Source organism: Stegodyphus dumicola, chromosome 5, assembly GCF_044657685.1.
Source record: "Stegodyphus dumicola isolate Sdum_Otavi_A_Nest chromosome 5, ASM4465768v1".
In the NCBI taxonomy this organism is placed as follows: domain Eukaryota; kingdom Metazoa; phylum Arthropoda; class Arachnida; order Araneae; family Eresidae; genus Stegodyphus; species Stegodyphus dumicola.
In genome coordinates this window covers 83,581,309-83,602,112 of record NC_140772.1, presented here as the reverse complement: position 1 = coordinate 83,602,112, position 20,804 = coordinate 83,581,309, and the positions used below count along the sequence as shown (strand labels likewise).

General features: G+C 33.5%; 1 protein-coding gene across 1 annotated transcript in view; it reads left to right on the top strand.

Annotated features, from left to right (window-relative positions):
• Atg9 (autophagy-related protein 9) overlaps positions 1-20,804 on the top strand; it is a 176,581-nt gene that overhangs the window by 86,893 nt on the left and 68,884 nt on the right. The window contains exons 8-11 of the mRNA XM_085816830.1: positions 1,502-1,601; positions 14,912-14,961; positions 17,952-18,033; positions 18,831-19,034. Of these exons, the coding sequence (XP_085672956.1) occupies positions 1,502-1,601; positions 14,912-14,961; positions 17,952-18,033; positions 18,831-19,034 (436 nt within the window). The remainder of the gene's footprint in view (positions 1-1,501; positions 1,602-14,911; positions 14,962-17,951; positions 18,034-18,830; positions 19,035-20,804) is intronic.

Here is a 20,804-nt window from a genome sequence, read left to right as displayed (position 1 = left end):
GGCAATTTACAATATTTCTCATATGATAAGGAGGGTTTACCCAACATCTGCTTCATATTGAGTTATTTACAACTATATATTTTGTTGTGTTTTATTATTAGTCACTATAAATTGTAAATTTCTTCCTGTGTGTTTGATATGATTACTTTGAAATTTTCCCGAACGTCCATCAAGACATTCACAAACTAGTAATTCACACCTTTAGGCATGGTTTTATGTAAATTCTGTGTTTATTTACTACCTTTTACTGATTGTATCAAAATGTAAAATAATTTTATTGTGCTAGCCGTATATTTTGTTTTATTACTATTACTTAATTTTAAAATACCTAGTTTTATATTTCATATTTTATATTTATGGTTCTTACAGTTAATGCTTCGATTAAAATCCAATAACAACATTTGAATGAGAGTCATGCCGGTGAAATTTAATACTTTATGCAAATCTCCATACTTTGTGTCTTAAATATATTTTTTATCACTTTCGTTTTAATGTTCAGTTTTAACTCATTTTAGTTTGGTACTAACTTTCCGAAATCTGTGTTTGTGATTTCAGTGGAAGTGTGAAGGAACAGACTGCTCTTTATTAGTTAGATAATCAACTAATATAATTTATAAATATGGTGTATAAAAGTTTTAATAAATATGTGGTCAGGTTTTCAAATTATTTGACAAATTCATTAAACTACCACCAATTATTCCAGTGATCAAAATTCTATAACAGAGTATAAAATAACAACAAAACTGTCACCTTTTTTGTGAACTATAGCACTGCATAAAGTCACTTCTTTAGGAACTATAATACTGTTTAAATACAAACCTCAAGTAGTGCTACACTGTTACACAATGTCTTTTATTTTGCTCTTTTTTGAACTTAGCAGTCTTTTACTGTTTTGAATATCTGCTTTAGTATAACCTTGTTCTTGCTTCAGTATTTTGAAAATTCTCAACTGCTAGCTGTTCTACAGAAGGGGAATTTTAATCCTTTTTTTTTTTTTTTTTTTTTTATTTCAAACTATGAAAGAAAAAGTGAAATAGTAGTTAGCTTACAACTTCTTTACATCATCTAACTTGACATGCTGAAGATCAGGTTACTTAAAACCAAACCAGAATTCTTATGAGTATATTGCGATGTGTTAATTGTACTGCTTGATGACATTGTCAAAAAGGTCAAAGGCAAAATGTACATTTTGTGCGTCCTCTTATTCTTTAAGAAAAACAAGTACCTCATTTTCTCTCATTGTCAGTATTGCTCTATTTATTCCATATTTTTCATTTGCTTCAAAATCAAAATCAGCTACATGATTAATATCCCTAAAAATACTTTCTCCACATTTCAAAAAGATAAAACAAATTTACAGTTGCTTTCCTAAAGGTACCACCAGTATGTAAATGTGTTTTGTAACTATATTAATATTTGTTGATAGAGAAATTCATATTATTTAAATATATTAATTATTTTTTATTGATTTATGTTAACATTAATTATTTTGATTTTATAGATATCTATCATCGAATTCTGAGGCATAAAAATTACATGGTAGCCATGGTTAATAAAAATATTCTGCCTTTGAAATACAATGTAAAATTTTTAGGAGAATGGTAAGTTTGTAAAAATTAGATATTTTAATACCTGAATTACTCCAAAAAGACTTCTTACAAAATTAATAAAACAGTGTGACCTTTAATTACTTCAGGGTTGCCACGCTACCTAGAAAACTGGGAAAAGTCAGGGAATTCGAAAATTGACCAAAAACTTCAAAGAAAAGTTTTAGTCAAAATCTGGAAAAGTCAGGGAATTTCATACGACGATCCCTCCCAAAAAAGCGAGTTTTGCGCCGACGTTGGAAGTGATCACTTTCTTGGCAAATTGTGTATCACATGAGCGTCATTCAGGCAGCTGGCATAGAGCCAATTTTCGTAGCTCCAATTGGATTCTCTTTTAGAAAGGCAAAGGAAGTTTCCAGCAACTTTTTTTGTTTCCAGTAACCTCAAGAGTCGCATGTGCAGTACATGTTGAACTAAACAAAATACTTATTCTTGTATAAAACAAAGTGGTTTAATCCTAGTATATGGTACTGTGGAGGTTGGAATCAAGGCTCAGGTGCGTAAGCACGTGAAAACAGGGTCCTGGGCTGGTAAGCCACATCGTTCCTGTGAAAAATTATGGCTTTCCTACCATAACATAGATGACAGTTGACAGAGAAATCCAGAAAAGAATTCTCGGTTAGCTATGTGAGCCTTACGTGTAACAAATTCAGAGTTACTCTGACGATGGAAAGAAACATTCAGATCGCTGTTGCATGAGTAGAGGAAGATAGAATCGTGACGTCAAGAAAATAGCTGCATGAATATCCTGTAATCTGATTGGTTCATAGTAAGGGAGGTGTTTTACTTTCCTAATTCTCCGATTCTGCAAAGTTTATAAGGAGCATCTCTGCCTGAAAACCTGTTTGTAGCTTCTCCGCTGGACTTTTAGCAGCTCTGATCTGTCCTATGCACAAGATAATTGAAGTTAAGAATGCGTTAATCTTGTATCCAAGACATAGCGTCGTTGAAGTCCATCGGTTGGGGCGTAATTTTACTCTTCAATTTATTGCTATAAGTAGCTTGGGGTGGTTTGTTCAGCACTAAGAACTCGGTAGTCTGGGGAAGTTTTCCTCCGTTAATTCAGGAGTTTTAGTCTGTGGTGTATTGCTTTTCCTTTCAAATCATTTTTTGTACTCGTTACAACCTCTGTATTTGCTGACCTGGCAAAGTCTGCAAAAAATGCATTTGGGCTTCTCTTCCGGTTTCATAGAACATTGATTGCTCCTGTGCTGTTGTCCACATTTAACACATCTTGCGGAGTTACTGCAGCATGATTGTGAGTGGCCAAACTGCTGGTAGCGGTAATATTGAACAGGTCTCTTCTTAGGGCTAAATTTTTCAATGGTAATATTGAAACCGAATAAGTTGTTAAGGTCATGAATCTTGCTACCTTCTGGGGTTCTTTTGAGCTCGAGCAGATAAATAAGAAGTTTAATTATTTCACCCTCATGCTGTTTTGAGAACTGCTTTAATTTTTCTATGGGAAAGTTCCTGTGTTTAAGATCTTGTAGGATGTTTTCTTTTTTAAAAGTTGTGGAGAGGTTCTTCAGAATTACGCGTATTGGCTTTTAGCAATCAAGTTCGTATGAGTGGCACAGGATTTTCTTTTCTAGAAGTAGCTCATTCATCGTACTGTTGTCTTTTAAGTTTTTGGTATAGACGAAGATTGATTTTCCTCTTAATTGACACTCATGAGGTTCGGTACAATTCTTCGTAAACATTTCATCTAGTGTAAGATTTGGTCCTTGAGCCTTGTACGGGAAGGTGTGCATCATGAGCGCTCCGACGGAGTCGAGTTCTACTGCCGAAGATCTTGCACGGATGGATGTTAGTGTTCCACCTGAGACACCTCCTACTACGGAGAGCTGTGTTGGGTCCCCCCCCAATTTCAAATTGAAAATGAAAATTTGGATTATTATTCGGAAAAAACTTATGGACTTGGAAAAGGAAATTAACACAGTTAAAACAGCAATTAAAGCCTGTCAACAATTAAAGCACAGTTTCTGACCTCTATCTGACTACGGATATTATGGTTAAGAATCTACGAATACTCCAGGCACAAGCTTTGGAAATAAGAAGTAAGTGCAATTTATCTTGCTCTTCAGGCATTGTTCCCCCTGCTAATTCTACCCTTAAACAAAAAATGAAGAAATTAAAGCTAAAAGGAAAATTAGTAGTGGTAATGTAATTATATTGATAATGATGGATTAAAATTACCTAATAAGACTGCTAAGCAGCAAAAACTAGATAAAGTTCCACTGAATGTTGAAGCCATTAATAGATTTAATGTTCTTCATGATAATTCTGTTAATGTTTAAAGTATAAATGATAGTGCTAACCCAGACGGACAGGTCGTGCAGCAGCAGCCGACTAATAGCCAGTCACAGGCCATCCTCCCCATTATGGTGATTCCACGGAAACTTACTCACGAGGCTTTCTTAAAGGAATTGTCTCTGAAAACTGAAGCCAAATTTTTAGGAAAGGTGAATGGTGAACTTCTGAAAGTTTTACCACGCACCGCCAAAGATCATAGACTCCTGACTTCAAGTTTTTTGGAAAAGAAAGTAGAGCACTACATCATCAACAACAACTATGCTCAACCAATCAAAGTGGTTTTCCGAGGTCTGTCTCTAACCACAAAAACGGAGGATATAACCACTGCCTTTACTGCCAAGGGATTCGAAATAAGTAAAGTCACGCAACTTACTAGAAGATAAACTAAAGCTCCCATGCCTCTCTTTTTAGTCCAGGTGATCAAGAATGACAAAGCAGATGATATATATCATGTCACAGATCTTTTTCTGTTTGCTGTTACTGTGGAGAAAAATGTTTCGAAGAACCAGATACCACAGTGCTACAGTTGCCAAAAGTGGCACCATTCTTCCGAAATTTGGCATTTCACCCCACTCTGTGTCAGATGCTCGCTGGACCATAAAACTATGGATTGCCTGACCAAAGGAAGGATGGAGGAGCCCAAGTGCGCCAACTGTCAAAAAAATCACGTGGCATCATATTGTGGATGTTAGAAATTCCCGAGAAATAGGATTAATCAGCAAAAAAAAAAAAAGATAGTTTGGTCAAAAAAGGTTTTGCAGATATGGCAGAAAATCGAGCAAATATGTTAAATGAAAATTCCAACTTACATCCCCCAAAATCGGCTACTGCTGCACAAAATGTGCACTCAATGTCACAAAGCAGTAAATCTAATTCTAAACCTAATGAAAATGTTATGCATAATAGCCAGGAGAAGCCACATGGCTCTGAATTTCTTAACTTCATGAAAAATATATCTGAATTTAATATTATTTTAGGAATTAGCAATATCAAATTAATGAATAATATCTTTAAGAATTATTTACCAAAACTCAAAATATTATCAGATCCATTTGATAAACTTTTTATGTTTTACGAAATTGTTAATGAAATCCATAATAATTTGTCAGATTAATCATAATATGCCTCTCACTGTTATCGCTTGGAACGCAAATGGATTGTTCCAAAAAGCGTACGAGCTTAAGGAGTTTTTACATGAAGTTTTGATATTTTACTCCAACAGGAACACATGCTTGGCCCTCAAAATTATTTCAGAGCTTGCAATTATGTAACTCATCACTGGGACAGACCCACAGATGGAAGATGTGCACCAAGAGGAAATGCAAGAGGAGGTCTGCTAATTTTAATTAAGCACTCCATTCCTTATTACCACACTCCATTACCACAGCTTTTAGCCATCGAAGCTTTAGCTATCACACTCACACCAAACACCTCACGACCAATCATAGTCATCTCCACCTATTTTCCTATACGCACACCTGTAAATTCTGTGAAAGCAGATTTACAAACTTTATTAAACAATCGAGTTATTATAGGTGGAGATTTAAACGCACACCACCGCGCATGAAATTGCTGGGATATTAATCCACACGGACTCATTATTTACAATGTTGCCCAAGCGACCAATATTAATCCCGCAGTTTCAGAGAAACCAACACACTGTGGGATAGGTAGACCATTAATTATGGACTTTTTCCATCTTAAAAAACATTAACTCTCCAAGTTATGTTGAAAGTCTGACGGAAATGTCATCAGACCATAATCCTGTTATGATGGAAATTTTTACCGATTCCTACAGCACACCACACAAAAGAGCCCTTATTACGAACTGGGCAGGTTATGCCAAAGCTCTCGACAACACTCAGTACCCTACCACCATGATACAATCGAGGGATGAGTTAGATGCTTTCACTTAAGAGTTTACTGATGAACTTCACAATTCTCTATTAAACAACAGCAAAACTGCGAGAGCAGACAAGAGGTATGAGAACAGTACCGTCCGTGAGCTGATCAGAAGCAGAAACCAAGTACGCAAGCAATGGCAGCGATTTATGTGTCCTACGGACAAAACTTTACTAAACCAACTCAACCAACAAGTCAGGACTCTGTTAAAAAACATGCACAACTCGACTGGGCCAGACATTTAAAACCCATATCCACAGATGATAATTCACTGTGGAGTGCTGTTTCTAAATTTAAATGACGCAACACTAATATTCTGCCCATTAACGGCCCCAACGGGATCGCTTACACCGATTTTGAGAAAGCTGAGTCTATTGCAGATCACTATGCTTCTCAATTTCACACTCACAACATTTCCCACCCTTAAACAGAACATTCAGTTATGTCCCTCATTATACAATTCCATTCAAAAACACACACAAACAGCATACCCTTAATTATGCCATCAGAAGTTATTAGTTATATCGAGAAGAGAAAAAAACCAGAAAAGCCGCGGATTGGATAAAATCGACAAAATAATCAAGGAGATGGAAGTGAAAATGTTATGCAAATTCACCAAACTCTTGAACACCATGCTAAGACTGCAGTATTTTCCAGCCAATTGGGAAACAGCTATCATTGCACCGATCTTGAAACAGGAAAGGATCCCACCCTGGCTGCATCATACAGGCCGATAAGCCTTTTATCGACCCTAAGTAATATTGCTGATGCTGTCATACTGAAGAGAATTCAAGACTTCTTAAAAGATAACAACATCCTCATCCCTCAGCAGTGTGGTTTCAGGAGTAAACATTCCACCTCGTACCATCTGTATCGTGTCACGGAAATGATAGCAGATGGACACAAGAAAAAACTCATCACAGGAGCTCTCTTTCTCGATATTTCGAAAGCCTTTGACTGTGTATGGTTATAGGCCCTCATCTACAAATTAATCACTCTGGATTTCCCAGATTACATCATAAACCTCATTTATTCTTATCTTTACAATAGGCTGTCGTTCGTTATAACAATACACACTCTACACGAAAAGTAACTTCTGCCAGCTTGCCTCAAGGAAGCTTACTTTCGCCCACTTTATTTTCAATTTATACAAACGACATCCCACACAACCCCCTCACTACACTAGCACTCTATGCAGATGATACTGCAATCCTCTATCAAAACGTGTCCATGGCCGCAGTTGTACAAACATTACAAGAACACATCCATGCATTAGAGTCCTGGATGATCAAATGGAAGATCAAAACAAATGTTGACAAATCTGAAGCTGTGTACTTCACTCATAAGAGAAATATTGATCTGAATATCACCCTCAAGATGTAGGACATCAACATACCTTGGGCCAAGCAAGTAAAATACCTCGGCATCATTTTGAACCAAAAACGCACTTAGATCCCACACATCACATATATTTTAAACAAGTTTCGGGGTACTAAAGCTTTACTCTACCGCTTAATTGCTCAAAACTCCATTCTATCTATCCAAAACAAACTTGATGTATACAGATCCATGCTGCGACCAATTATTACTTACGCCTGTCTTGTCTGGGGTTTTGTATGTAAAACCAGAATGCTTAAAATCCAACAAAGTCAAAATATCACTCTAAGAAGAATTTCCAACAGTCCCTGGTTTTTCAGAAATGAGGCCATTCATAATGAATTGAATATCGAAAGAATCGGCGTTTGCATTGGTAAAAAATTTTTTAATAACGTCGATAAAGTCAATAACAGTTCCATACCTAGATTGAACTATAACTATACAGACAAAGAAAACAGAAAAAGACCCAGTGCAGTACTCCAGCACTTAATTTAATTTCACCATGCTGTTATATTATTCGGGAGTCAATTTACCATGATTTTCATTAATTTTCTTATCTTAAATTGTACTTTCTAATGCTTTTTTGATGTTTTTTAAGACACGCATAAGTGTCGCCATCTACATTTACCACCAAGCACTATCTAATTTATTTTCTCTACCACGTATTCCAAATGTGGGATTTTTTATCTTTAAATTTCCCACAATAGATGTTTAGGCCAACCAAAATTATCTCAGACCATGATCCTTTTATTACTGCATGTGTTATGTTTAATTTTTCACCATTTAAATCTGTTCTGTAATTAAGAAAATTCGTTAAGTAAGATTTGTACTTTAGCCCCGCCCCCGACCAATGCCTGAACGACAAGACTTTGCACTCTCTTTCCAGGTAGACCATTGGACCACGTGACCCAGTAGCTCCTCCTAGCTCATCGAAGACCTTCTTTTCACTCCATCCTTCCTCCATTTGAGCACGTGAAGCCGTGGCAGTAGCATGCAATATTTGAGATTTGCATTTTCCAACATTATTGCTTCATGACATCTCCAGCTTATGATATGACTGACTTTACAATTTGTTTATGTGTAAGGCTCATTCCTCGCTTATCATGAGAAATTTCTTTCTCAGTTAAAAACTATTCAATGTTATGCCAGGAAAGATATGCATTTCCACACGTCGCTACACACAGGATGTGACTTTCTCATCCTAGGAGCCTGTAGAACATGCCTCGCATCTGAGCCTTCATCTAGTGTAATCCAATCGTTCACTTCCTGTGAGAATATAATAGGAGGGGGAGTGGCTTCTGCCTTCTAGATTTTCTTCTGTGATTTCCCTCAGCAGTTGGAATCTGTTCTCCTGGGGAATTTCCATCGGTTCTGGTTTTTCTGTCATTTTTGTGATTTTCTTTGGTGTGGTCCATTCATTATCTGCGTCAACATTATCGGTGGTTATTTCAGTGCTTTGTCTCTTACTAAGCAACTCCGTTGTTTCCTTGACATGTGCAGAAACGATTCTGGATTTTTCTTCCAGAGATTTAGCTGCGTTCAGTCTTCCTTCAAATTCAAGATGTTTTGTAACGTATTTTATTACATGTGCCTTGACTAGTTCCTGAATCTCCTTCTCTCGGATTTTTTGAATAACCTTTTCCTGAGTCTTTCCCCACATTTGTCTCCATTTTCCCCGATTTTCCTTTTCCTTTCTTATTTTTACTTTTCTTCTGTAATCTTGGGTCCTTCAGAAATTCTTCACGCCTTGAGGTGGACGGTAAGGAAAACATTGATTGTTCGGAGTCCGTATAGTCGCTAACATTTTTAGTATTTACTGTCCTAAAAAAGGACATGATCAATAGTGAGATTGAGGGAATCACTCGCATAGTCTAAAGTACTCAACAGAATAGCAGTGAACTAACAGACTGCCTATGGGACTGGGTCAGTTCTTCGAAAAATTGAGCTTAGCCAAAGTGCGTCCAATACACTTGGAGTCACAGCTTGAGAGTCTTGGAATCAAAGAATGTGTATTGTTAAGAAAGAAAACTCTGCAACAGGAGTGGCTACGTTCCACTGTAGAGGGAAACAGCTGCACGTGCGAAATATCTGTCGCTAAAGCTCGAAGCCGATGCCGAAGTTTGAAGGTCACGTTATCAAGAGTTCATAAAATGAATATCGTTTAAAATTTCTTTAAACTTTAAAGGAAAAGAAAATATTTTTTTATACAAGTAAATTAGTTAAGTCAAGTACAGATAATACTCACCCCTATTGTTAAAAATATCTACCATGTTACCCATATGTCACTATTCATAGTTAAAATAGAAATGTACATAAATAAGAATTTAATTCCTCAGTGTCATAATTGCCAGCGATAGCACCATTCGTCTGATAACTGTTTCTTAGCCCCCTGTTGCGTAAAATGCGCCAGGGAACATTAACCTGCATTATGCCCCCACAAAGGATACATTGAAAACTCTGTTTGTGCCAATTGTCATAATTCTCATCCAGCCTTAGATAGGGGATGTGGAAAGTTCACAAAACTTAAAATTAGCAATTTCATAAGTGCCAAAAAATCATATTCGGAAATATTAAGCAGTAAAGTACAAAAACCCCAAAAATTTCAATCTGAAAAATCAACAGTTGTAGAACCAAACTATCCCTGAGCCAATAGTTGAACATCAGAAACAAAACAGGCAAATAACTCCAATGGAGAACAAAATAAGCCCAGACAAGTTGAAAATTTTAATTCAGCCGGATTCTTAGAATTGTTTAAGGTTATTAAGGAATTAAGAGTCCATCTTTGGCTTTAGGCAAATATCTAAACTCACAGCAATAATTAGCAAAAACCTCAGTCAGCTACGTGCTGCAGAAACACAGATGGAGAAACTATATATTCTATTCCTAATAATTGAAGAACTTAATGAATAAACTGCCATTAGCTCATTATCTAGAATTTGTATGTGTTTAGCTAGTTCTTATTTTTATAGTGAATAATTGATAAAATAAAGTTAAATTCTCTTCAATGTATGTATGTCACGTAGTGGACATGTAGAATATACCTTTAAGTTCAGCAGGCTCTGATACCAAATTAACCCCTCCCCCTCATTACTATTCGGCCGCCCTTCTAAATTTGTATGGTCCGAAAAGAGTCTCTAGCCCTTCTTTCTCCCTTAGCACACAAACTTGAACCTTACCCTATCAGATTCTCTCCAGGCTCTAGCGAAGATTGTCATCCAACTCTTGCTCCTGACTATTCACCCAGCTACGTCACCTCATCGCTGACATCTGCACATATTTCTTCACAGAGTAACTACAGTGTATATCTCGCTTCAACACTTTTTACGGATTTCTGATGATGACTTTTACCTTCTACGAACTCTCTTCAATTCACCTGCTTTTACAGATCTGCCAAAATTTCTCTACTGACTTCAACTCAGCTGTCTGTGATTTTCTTTATGCTAATTAACGTTCGAAAAGTTATCTACATGTTATATTGGGATAGGGAGTCTTCCCAGGTGCCCGTAACCATGAACTCATTTCACGAAGCGAAATCACTTGGCGAATTTTCCGTCCACTTTCTAGTGGCGTAAAAGCATTACGTCTATGGAACCTTTCCTTCTTTACATAGACATTCTTTCATTAGAATATTCTATTCTAACTTCCATGTGCACATCTGTGTAGCCACCGAGGGAACAGCTTCTGGTACACGCGGGATTTGGTGACAATTTTCAAAACCATGCCAAGGCCTTGGCGTAGACTAGGATTTTACCGAAAAATCTTTTAAACCTCTTTTTTTTTCTTTTTTTTTTCCCTTTTTAATGTACGATATACACGGGATTTGGCAACATGATGATGAGCAGTAAACAGGTCATTTTGGTGTTGGTGACAATTTTAAAAATCGTGCCAAGGCCTGACCGTATACTAGGGTTTTACTGCAAAATCTTTTAAACCTTTTTTACTTTGTTTTTAATAAATGCCTTTGTCATTATGCAGTAAAATAAAAAAATAGTAATCTGTCATCTAGGCTAACCATTTAATATAACTATATTCGCTAAAATATTGTTGATTATTCTAATTCAATTTTTTTAGTAATTGTATGGTATTCCTATCATTTAATGTTGCTTCCTCCCTCTAAAATTTTTTATTATTAGTAAATAATACTTTCAAATTTCAGGAAATTTTCTCTGGCATAATCCTGAAATTAATTGTAGCAGTATGATGGCATGCCATCATGAAATTGAATGCACATATTTTTGCTAATGTATGCTGCTAAATAAATATAAAATACCTGAATTTATTTAAAAATGTCACTAAATAGATTTCATTCTTTCGTTTAGCTACAAAATGTCTGCAAAAAAAGACATTTTTTAATCCAGATTGGACAGATTCTAATCTCAATCTTCAGTGGAGAAAACAACTCATATTATAGTTATAATAGTAATGCTTTGCGGATTATATATATATATATATATATATATATATATATATATATGACTTATATATATATATAAGTCATATATAATTGGCAAATTTTTGTGTTTTCAAGTAATACCATAATTTACCTCTTAGTACAGCTAAAGTGCATTGCGCGGATAGACTGGAATTTTCTTAAAAAAACACACCTGGAAAAGTCAGGGAATTTCATTCTCTTGTTTGAGTGGCAACCCTGATGGTTGCAACCTAATCGAAGGAGCTCCTAACTGGGCAAGATGCACGTTTTGCCAAAAAAATATAATGCTTAGTAACATGGGAAGAAAAGCAATCACAAGCCACATAAACAGTGTAAAATATATAAGCAAATCATTTCTGTGAAGATGAACTCAGTGAACTTAAAAAACTATTTCTCCATAGTTAAAAAAAGTTCTGAAACACGGCAGTCTTCGGCACTAGTTGCTGAATCATCAAATTTAAACGCCTTCATAACTAAGGACAAAGTTTTAATTGCGGAATTACTGTGGGCTATAAAACTTGTTTCTTCACATTTTTCTTATAATGCATTTAATGATGCTGCTGTTCTGTTCCAGAAAATGTTTGATGACAGCAATAAAGCTAAAGCTATGACCCTGGGACATACAAAAATGTCATATTTAGTGTTATTTGGTTTAACTCCATACGTCAAAAAGATGCTCATTTCTGATGTTAAGAACACGGAATTTGTAATTTGCTTCGATGAAGCATTAAATAGAATTGTCCAGAGAGGTCAAATGGACCTTTTTGTTAGATTTTGGGACAGTGTGAGTAATGAAGTCAGTACAAGATACCTCACATCAATTTTTTTGGGACACGCATCTGCCAATGACCTTCTGAAAAGTTTCTTTGAGGAACCTCAGAACTAGATAAAAAGAAATTGCTGCAAGTATCATTGGATGGATCAAATGTCAATCTTAAATTCCCCAGAGATTTGAAAGAAAATTTAGCAAATAATGATGCCTGCCTTATATTAGATATTGGGTCCTGTGGTTTGCATGTTGTTCATGCTGCCTTTAGAGCTGGCCATAAAGTTATTGATTGGAATTTAAGTATATTATTTAAAAATATGCATAGAGTATTTAAAGACAGTCCTGCTCAGTGAGCAGACTATATTGCCATCACTAACTGAATGACTTTTCCGCTAAAGTTTTGTGAAGTAAGATGGTGTGAAAAACATACCTGTTGCTGAGAGAACTATTGATATTTTTCCTGATGTGAAAAAATATGTAGAATCATCCGAACTACCAAAAACCGTGCCAGTTGAAAGACTGAGAGAAGTCTCAGTCAGAAGATAAGCTACTTTTGGCAAAAATTTTTTCTTTTATTTCTCTTGCAGGAGTTCTATATCCATTTCAGACAGCTGATCCTTTGTGCTCCTTTCTATATACAACTTTCCATAGTATGCTAAGTAATCTTCTCTCCAAATTTGTCAAAAGAGGTATACTGCGAGAGGCAAAAACTCCTGAAAAACTGATAAAAATAGATATTCTGGATCAAAACAATTATTGTAATGTTGCAGATATAGATGTGGGTATTGCTGCTGGTGCGAGTGTAGCTAAAAGTGGAGTATCTGATCTTAACAAAAGAGAATTCAGAACTTGGTGCAGAACATTTTTGGTTAAGCTGATATAAAAAATTTTTGAAAGCCCATTGAAAAGTAGGTTAGCTAAATACATTTCTTCATTAGATCCTAAGCTCATTACGTCTAATGAATTTTCATGTGAAGAAAGGATGGAGAGGTTACTGCATATATTGCATGAAAGTGAATGGATAAATTCCACAATTGCAAATAAATCAAAAGTGCAGTTTAAAGAATTATTCAGAAGTAATGGTGTTTGGAAAGAGACTTTTGTTAATTATGCTGCAATGTGACTTGATCACTTTTATAAGGACTTGATTAATAACTCAGATTTTAAAGAACTTTGGAGTGTTGTAAAACTAGTTGTAATTTTATCACATGGCAATGCCACAGTAGAAAGTGGTTTTTCAGTTAATGATATGTTGGTGGAAGATCCCCAGAAAAATTCTTTAACAGCAATGCAAACTGTTTATGATGCTATAAAAGTAAATGGAGGTGTGATGAATATTAATGTAACTCCTGATATGTTACGATATGCCAGATCTGCTTGTGGTGCATATCACCAAGCACTCGAAGACAAAAAACTGTGTGATAGTAAACATAAAAAAAATATCATTAGACAAAAGGAAAACACAGGCACAAATTAAAATTTTGGAGTCGAAAAAACAAAAATTGACAGAGATGTTTCTTTAATTGACTTGCACATTGCAGAGTTAAAACAAGAAATCTAATTTGGTGCTTATTTTTCATTAGTATCTTTTCTATTAATGTTTTGTTTAAATGTATTAAATGTCTTATTTTTAATTCTAATAAAAGTTTACATTTAACATATATTATGTATGCTTATATTAACATTTTTGTATCAGAAAAAAAAATGCTTTTTTAACCTTTGAAATATCACTGAGGTGATTGTTTGCCAATTATATATTATTTGACTGTTTGCCAATTATATATTATTTATTAGGATATATATAAATGGGCCCCGCACGGCCATTCTGTGAACAATAACTTCCATTCCAGAATTTATGTATAATACTTTTTAATATCATTCATGATATAATTTTATCACAATTAATGGTGAAGGAAATCTTATGTTTAAAAGTTCATACATTGCATTGAAAAATCAAAGAATTTCATTTCTGATTTTGTTTTAGATGGAATGCATTGTACATATTTAATTTCTTTTGTAAATGAAAGTTATTGAGGTAAATGAAAAATAGCTCCTGTTGTAGTCATATTAGTAATTGTTTGGGTAATATACTTTATATATATATGTGTATAAGTAATATGCAATCAGCAAATTTTTGTGTTATCAAGTGGCACTATAATTAATTTTACGTGGATAGACTGGAATTTTCTTAAAACACACCTGGAAAAGTCGGGGAATTTCCTTCTCCTGTTTGAGTGGCAACTCTGTTAATTATTCATTAGTTTTCTATTGTTTATATAGTTCTTTGTGAATTTTAAATTCTTCAGGTTTTCACTTTAGCAGTGCTTCTAAATGTTTATTTCATTTTCAGAATGACTTTTCAGAAAATGTAATGAATATATTGTATGTATTGAAAATGAATGTGTTAACTTTAAAATACAAATGTGGTTATTTTCTTTCTGTATTTTATGTTAATATTTGTCAGCTAATTTGTGAATAAATTAATATGTTTAAAAATATTTCTTTCAGGATATATTTATCATCTGGATTAGAGTATAATCTAGAATTATTACTGTTTGGTAAGTTGTCTAATTTAATTTCTTATAGTTTCATTAATCATGTACTTATTATAGATCTAGGTAGAATAATTTATGATCAAAATCATTGCTGCACGATTAGATTGTTTTCTAAAAATTAAGTGCAATTAATTTTTGAAGCAATATATAATGCTAAATTTAAATAAATCTGAGCACGAAATTGGGTATGTTACATAGGATAACCAACATTTTTTATTATAAGCACTGTGTACCATTCAGTTTATTGACTTTGATCCTAATACAAAATGGAATTTATTTTGAAGGCCTGACACCAATTCATAAAGTTGCATCAATATTTATGCTGTATTTGTCATTTATAACTCATATACTCTTATAATCATATCCAAAAATTATTTTTAATCATAACTGTATCTGAATCTTTTATTATTTTATGAAAGTAAACTAACTTCTTTTGCATCTGTTTAGATTGATACAGTACAAAGTCTGTAATCTGAACGTCCGTTATCCGGAATAATCTATAATCCGGACCTCAAAGCCATAATCTTACGCATGCGCATAAAGCAAGTAAAGTGTTTACCCATGCATGCTTCTGATAGTGAAGAAAGTAACAGAGAACATTATTGAAAATGAAAAAATTTCAATTGGCAAGTTAGTCAGTATTTTCGATGCAGCAATTACAGGACTTGAACAGCGGAACTTTGTAACTGAACAAGAAATTATGTCTGTTTATGTCTATTTATAAGAGAAAGTATTAGCACAAAAAACGAAGCAACTTAAACAACTTACATTGATAGAAATGTTTACTTAAAGTAAACAAATAAATATTAAGCTTTTTTTTTTTTTTTTGTGTGTGTGTGTGTGTGTAAATTTTGATACCCTTTAGACCATAGTTGTTCTTTATTTCATAAATTACGGTTTCATATTTTTAATTGTATAATTTCTGCATGCCATTCTTACCAGATTTAAATTGATGATCTATAATCCGGAAAAACCCAGAATCACTGAAGTCCCGTCGAGTCCGGATTACAGACTTTGTACTGTATCATAAAATTATAATTTGTTGTGCATTATCATGTTTATCTCTTAAGCAGTGTTTGTCAGTATTGCCATCAAACGAAAGATTGATGATCATCAAACACAGATTAATCAATAATGGCAAAGCACAGTGGACTGTTTGCTTAAGGCAGGGATATCTTTGTGAAGGATTTTCTAAAGGAAATTGATTTGTATTTGTGTTACATATGAAGAATACAATGGGCACATGAATACAATGGTTATTTCTAAAATTTATGGACTTTCAGAAATCCACAGTGCATCAGTGTGATAATGAACAAAATCATTGACAAAATAATACAGGATGTTTATAAAGTCTCGGACCCATTTTGATGTTTAATAACTCATAAAATAATAAAGATAGATTAAAATTAATAACATAAATGGTTAGATAGTTTCATGACCCTTGTCAATGAACTTCCACGTGTGCCCCCTTCATCGGACGGAGAACATCAAGTCGATATTCAATTTCACGCCAGGTACCGACAAGCATGTCGGCATCCACAGAGGCTATTGCAGTTGTAATTCTGGCTTTTAGGTCATCAATGTTCGACATTCTCCCCCTGTAAACGTTGTCCTTTACAAATCCTCAAAGGAAAAAGTCCATAACATTGCAATAGTTGCCAAAAACAAAAGAGAGAAAAATGCAATTACTAAGCAGACGGTATTTAGAAAAGTACAGATATTTAGACTGGAAACTGAAATTATCTGAAATTAACCACACACGCAGACGATATTTACAAAAGTAAAGATATTCAAACCTGAAAAGGAAAATATATAAGTTATTCCATCAATAAATGCCATAAGTTTGTTTATATCTTCATTATTTTATGAGTTATTAAACATCAAAATGGGTCCGGGACTTTATAAACGCCCTGTGTATTTATCTTGAATTCAATAAATTAATTAACAGTTTTGTGCTGGCAGTATTAGTGCCTTGTGGTGTTCGTTTTCTGTAGCAAGATTTTGAGCCGATTTCGGTTTTGTTTGAAAGTATTCTACTTAAGGAAGTAGACTAATATGCTTTTCTCTAATAAATTACTTATCCTTTCAGATATTTTTTATGATCTGCTTTCTGCAGTTGATTATTGTTCATGTTTTATTTATAATTAGTACTCAGATTTCAGTGTGAAAAAAAATCGGAGATAAATATGGATAAATACTGACATTAAAATATGTAACTACATGAAAAGTATTTTTAATTGTTCTATATAATGGACAATTTTATGGTTTTTTTTTAGTACTAGCAAATAAATAAATCTGTGATCTAGGTTCAGTAAATAAAGATAATAAAGTTAAATATTTGCTTGTATTCATTGTGGTAATTAATAATAATAGCATCATTAGAACATGGATAACTTTAAATTCCTTATTTGCCAAGTCTCAAATGAATGCCTGTTTATGTAGGATATTAATATAATAGTTGCCTAATAATGAAAATGTAGCCCAATCTCAAGGGAGGCCTAATGAATGCCAGGAATGTAATAAACTTAGAAATCAGTTCATCACTTGTTATTCATATTAAATTTTACAAGTATGCAGTTCTGTAATAACATTGTTAAAATATTGAATTACAAGCAAGTACTATATTTAAATTATTTTCTGTGAGGCCTTTTTTCTTGTATTTATTTATTAACTAGATAAATTTTGGATAAAATCTAAAACATTAAACAAAATTTTAGTAGTAAGCACTGTAGCTTTAGAATGATAGCGTATATTATCTTTACTTTTTGTGTATAAAGTATAATTTTGCTTAAATATTTGTTCTATTCAGTTTTTTATTCTTATAAAAATTGCAGAATAAACATCTAAAATATTTTTTATTTCTTTGCAAGAATTTGATATGTAACTTAAAGCAAGCTGTGAGCTTTTTAATGATAATCTATAGCTTGGATTTTTGAATGATTATTAAGTAAACCTTTTTGATATATTTCTATATGTATGTTTATAAACTGTAGGTAGCCTGTCCCCTTTTAAAGGAACTGGCACATTAAAAGAAGAGTGTAAAAAGTATACTAAGCGAAGAGAAGTAGCAACTGAGTATGTATATAATTTTTTTTTTTTTTAATTCCTGTTTCATGGCAATTTTACATTTCATGCCATTTTAATATTTTTAATCAAATCTTTCATGTGCACAAAATTATAATCTGTTCCTTAGACATAGCTTTGTGTCATAAAATTTCTTCATAATATGCAAATTCTGTGTAGTGGTTTTATGGAGTAATAGTAAACATCTCTAGTCTCTGTTTTTTCTTGTTACTTGTATGATTAGTGAGGACTTTTTTGATAGATAAAAAGATATTACAGTATGTGTTAGAAGATTTATTGCCTTTAACTAAAAAACCTTCATTGTAGAGAAGAGAACAAACAACTTTGGACAGTAAGATTTTTAATAATTCAGAATATTTAATAAGTAGCTTCAAATTAAATAGATTGCAGTTCATTCTGTGTTATGGAAATTCTCGGTTGAAAAAAAGTCATTAAAATTTACAACTTTGGTAAAACACTTGATTTTGATGATTTTATGTAAAAATATAAATTAAAATTAATAACATTATAGGGAAACCAAAGCTGCTATCACAGCTCGTCTTTTAATGTATAAACAATGCAGAAAAGAGAAAATGTACACAAATAAAAAAACAAAAAGTCTTAAACTTTTTTTAAAGTCATTTTCATCTCTAACACTGTAATATTGCAAACTGTTCATTTTGTAATGCATGTAGAATGTGTTTGTTTGATTTTCTTACTGAGCAGCTAGTCTTATGTATATATTTCACAGAATTAAAACTTTCATAATTTTCAGTTGAATTATACTTTTTTTGAATTATTTCTTTTAGATTATCAAGAAACATATTAATTTGTGGCGTCATAAACCTTGTACTTGCACCGGCCATTCTTATATGGCAGTTCTTATATGAGTATGTGACATATTCTGGTATTGTTCGTCATGAACCTGGCTCTTTAGGCATGAGAAAGTGGTCAGCATATTCGAAATTGTATCTTAGGCATTTTAATGAATTAGATCATGAATTGAATGCTAGGTAAGTTTTTATGCAAGTATCCATAGAAATAAATCCATAGAAATGATTTTTTTTCATTGTTAATCTATATGCCAACTTAAATATGAGTTGTATAAGCCTGGAAGACTTGAATAAAATATAAAAACTCACACTATTCTTCTTCTGTTAACACTTTTAGATATGCACTAAAGTCTTTTACGCCTGCTTCGGAATTTCTGTATTTATATAATATTTATTATTTGAATTGTTAAGGAAATAAATATTGAAGTAAATGACATGCAGTTATTTACTTTTTGTTTCATTTTATGCAAGAATAGAAGGTACTTACGTACTAACGCAACCAGGCCAAAATTCGCGTAAATCGCCAAATTTGGCGACCCTACTTACGGCAGCCGTATGTGTTATACGTAGTTTTGTAAAAAGAATTTATTTGTAAAAAGAAAAAAATAACACTCGGCGTGTACTACCACAGCAATGGGTTTTCGGCGGAATTTGCCGAGAAAAGAAAGAGACTTTTTTGGTTACTGTACCTAACAGAAGCGCCGTTACCCTCATGGAAAAAATTTGCAAAAATATCAAGGAAGGAAGCATCATTTATTCGGATTGCTGGAAAGGATACAATACAAGTGAGTTCGAAAATGCTGGATTTCTGCATGGAACTGTTAATCACAAATATAACTTTGTGGATCCCAACACGGGCGTTCACACACAACATGTAGAGCACATGTGGGGCTCAGCCAAATGGCGCAACAAAAAACAGAGAGGAACAGCACGTCATCATCTTGACTCATACCTTATCGAATTTATATGGCGCCAAGCTCAAGCTGTTAATGACGAAGATGGTTTTCAGTCAGTGCTAAAAGCAATAGCCAAAAGATTTCCGCCGAAAAAATAATTCTGCAACTTATTCAAATTCGAAACCGGAAGGGTTTAATTGCTATTTTATATTTTAAAACAAAATAATATAAAAAACTGTATTAAAAATTATCTGTAATTAATAAATGTACATTTTCTTTCTATTCATACTTTTTTACTCAAACTTACAAATCGCGCCAACCTGGTTGCGATAATACGTAAGTACCGAATAGAATAATGCAGCATTTGTTTTCTTACTCTCCAGATCGTAATGGAAAAAAAGAGAGTAAAATAGTTTTAAGTTGTATCAGATGTCACAATGAGATAAAAGCACCCATATACAGCTGAGAGGGATAAATTCTTTTTATTAATTAGTCTTTTAAGTTTACTAATTCAATAATAAATGTAGAGTGTAGTTGCAAAGTGCATGAGATTTTAAGAAACCGAACAAGTGGGTATAGGAGGCAAATTTTTTTAGTGAGTAAATATATTTAATTTCAGATTTTTACACTTAAGCTGATAGTAATAATGAGTTTATGAAAATTGTCCAATGCAACAAAATTGTGTTTTAATTATCCAGAAAATTTAGGACACTCTAATGAGTTTTGCATGAAAGTTTTCTAAACTAATGTAGCAGATTTCTTTCACTTAGCTGTAGTGCTTAGTGATAACTGATGCAGAGATTGCAGCATGTTTATATTGATTATAAATTTAAGGCACCATGAAAGAAGGCTAAGATTTTTCACGTAGTTGTGATCCTTACAGATTTTTATGCACTCCTTACTGCTGGTTGATTGTTCCAGTGAAGTGATCGTTTGCAGTGCCAAAGTGTTAGATCAGACCTCTGAAAGTACTTGTCTACTTGTGCATGGATTTTGTACCAGTTCCCTTAAAAGGTCACATTGATTGTGTAATAGTGATGGCAATGGTACCCTG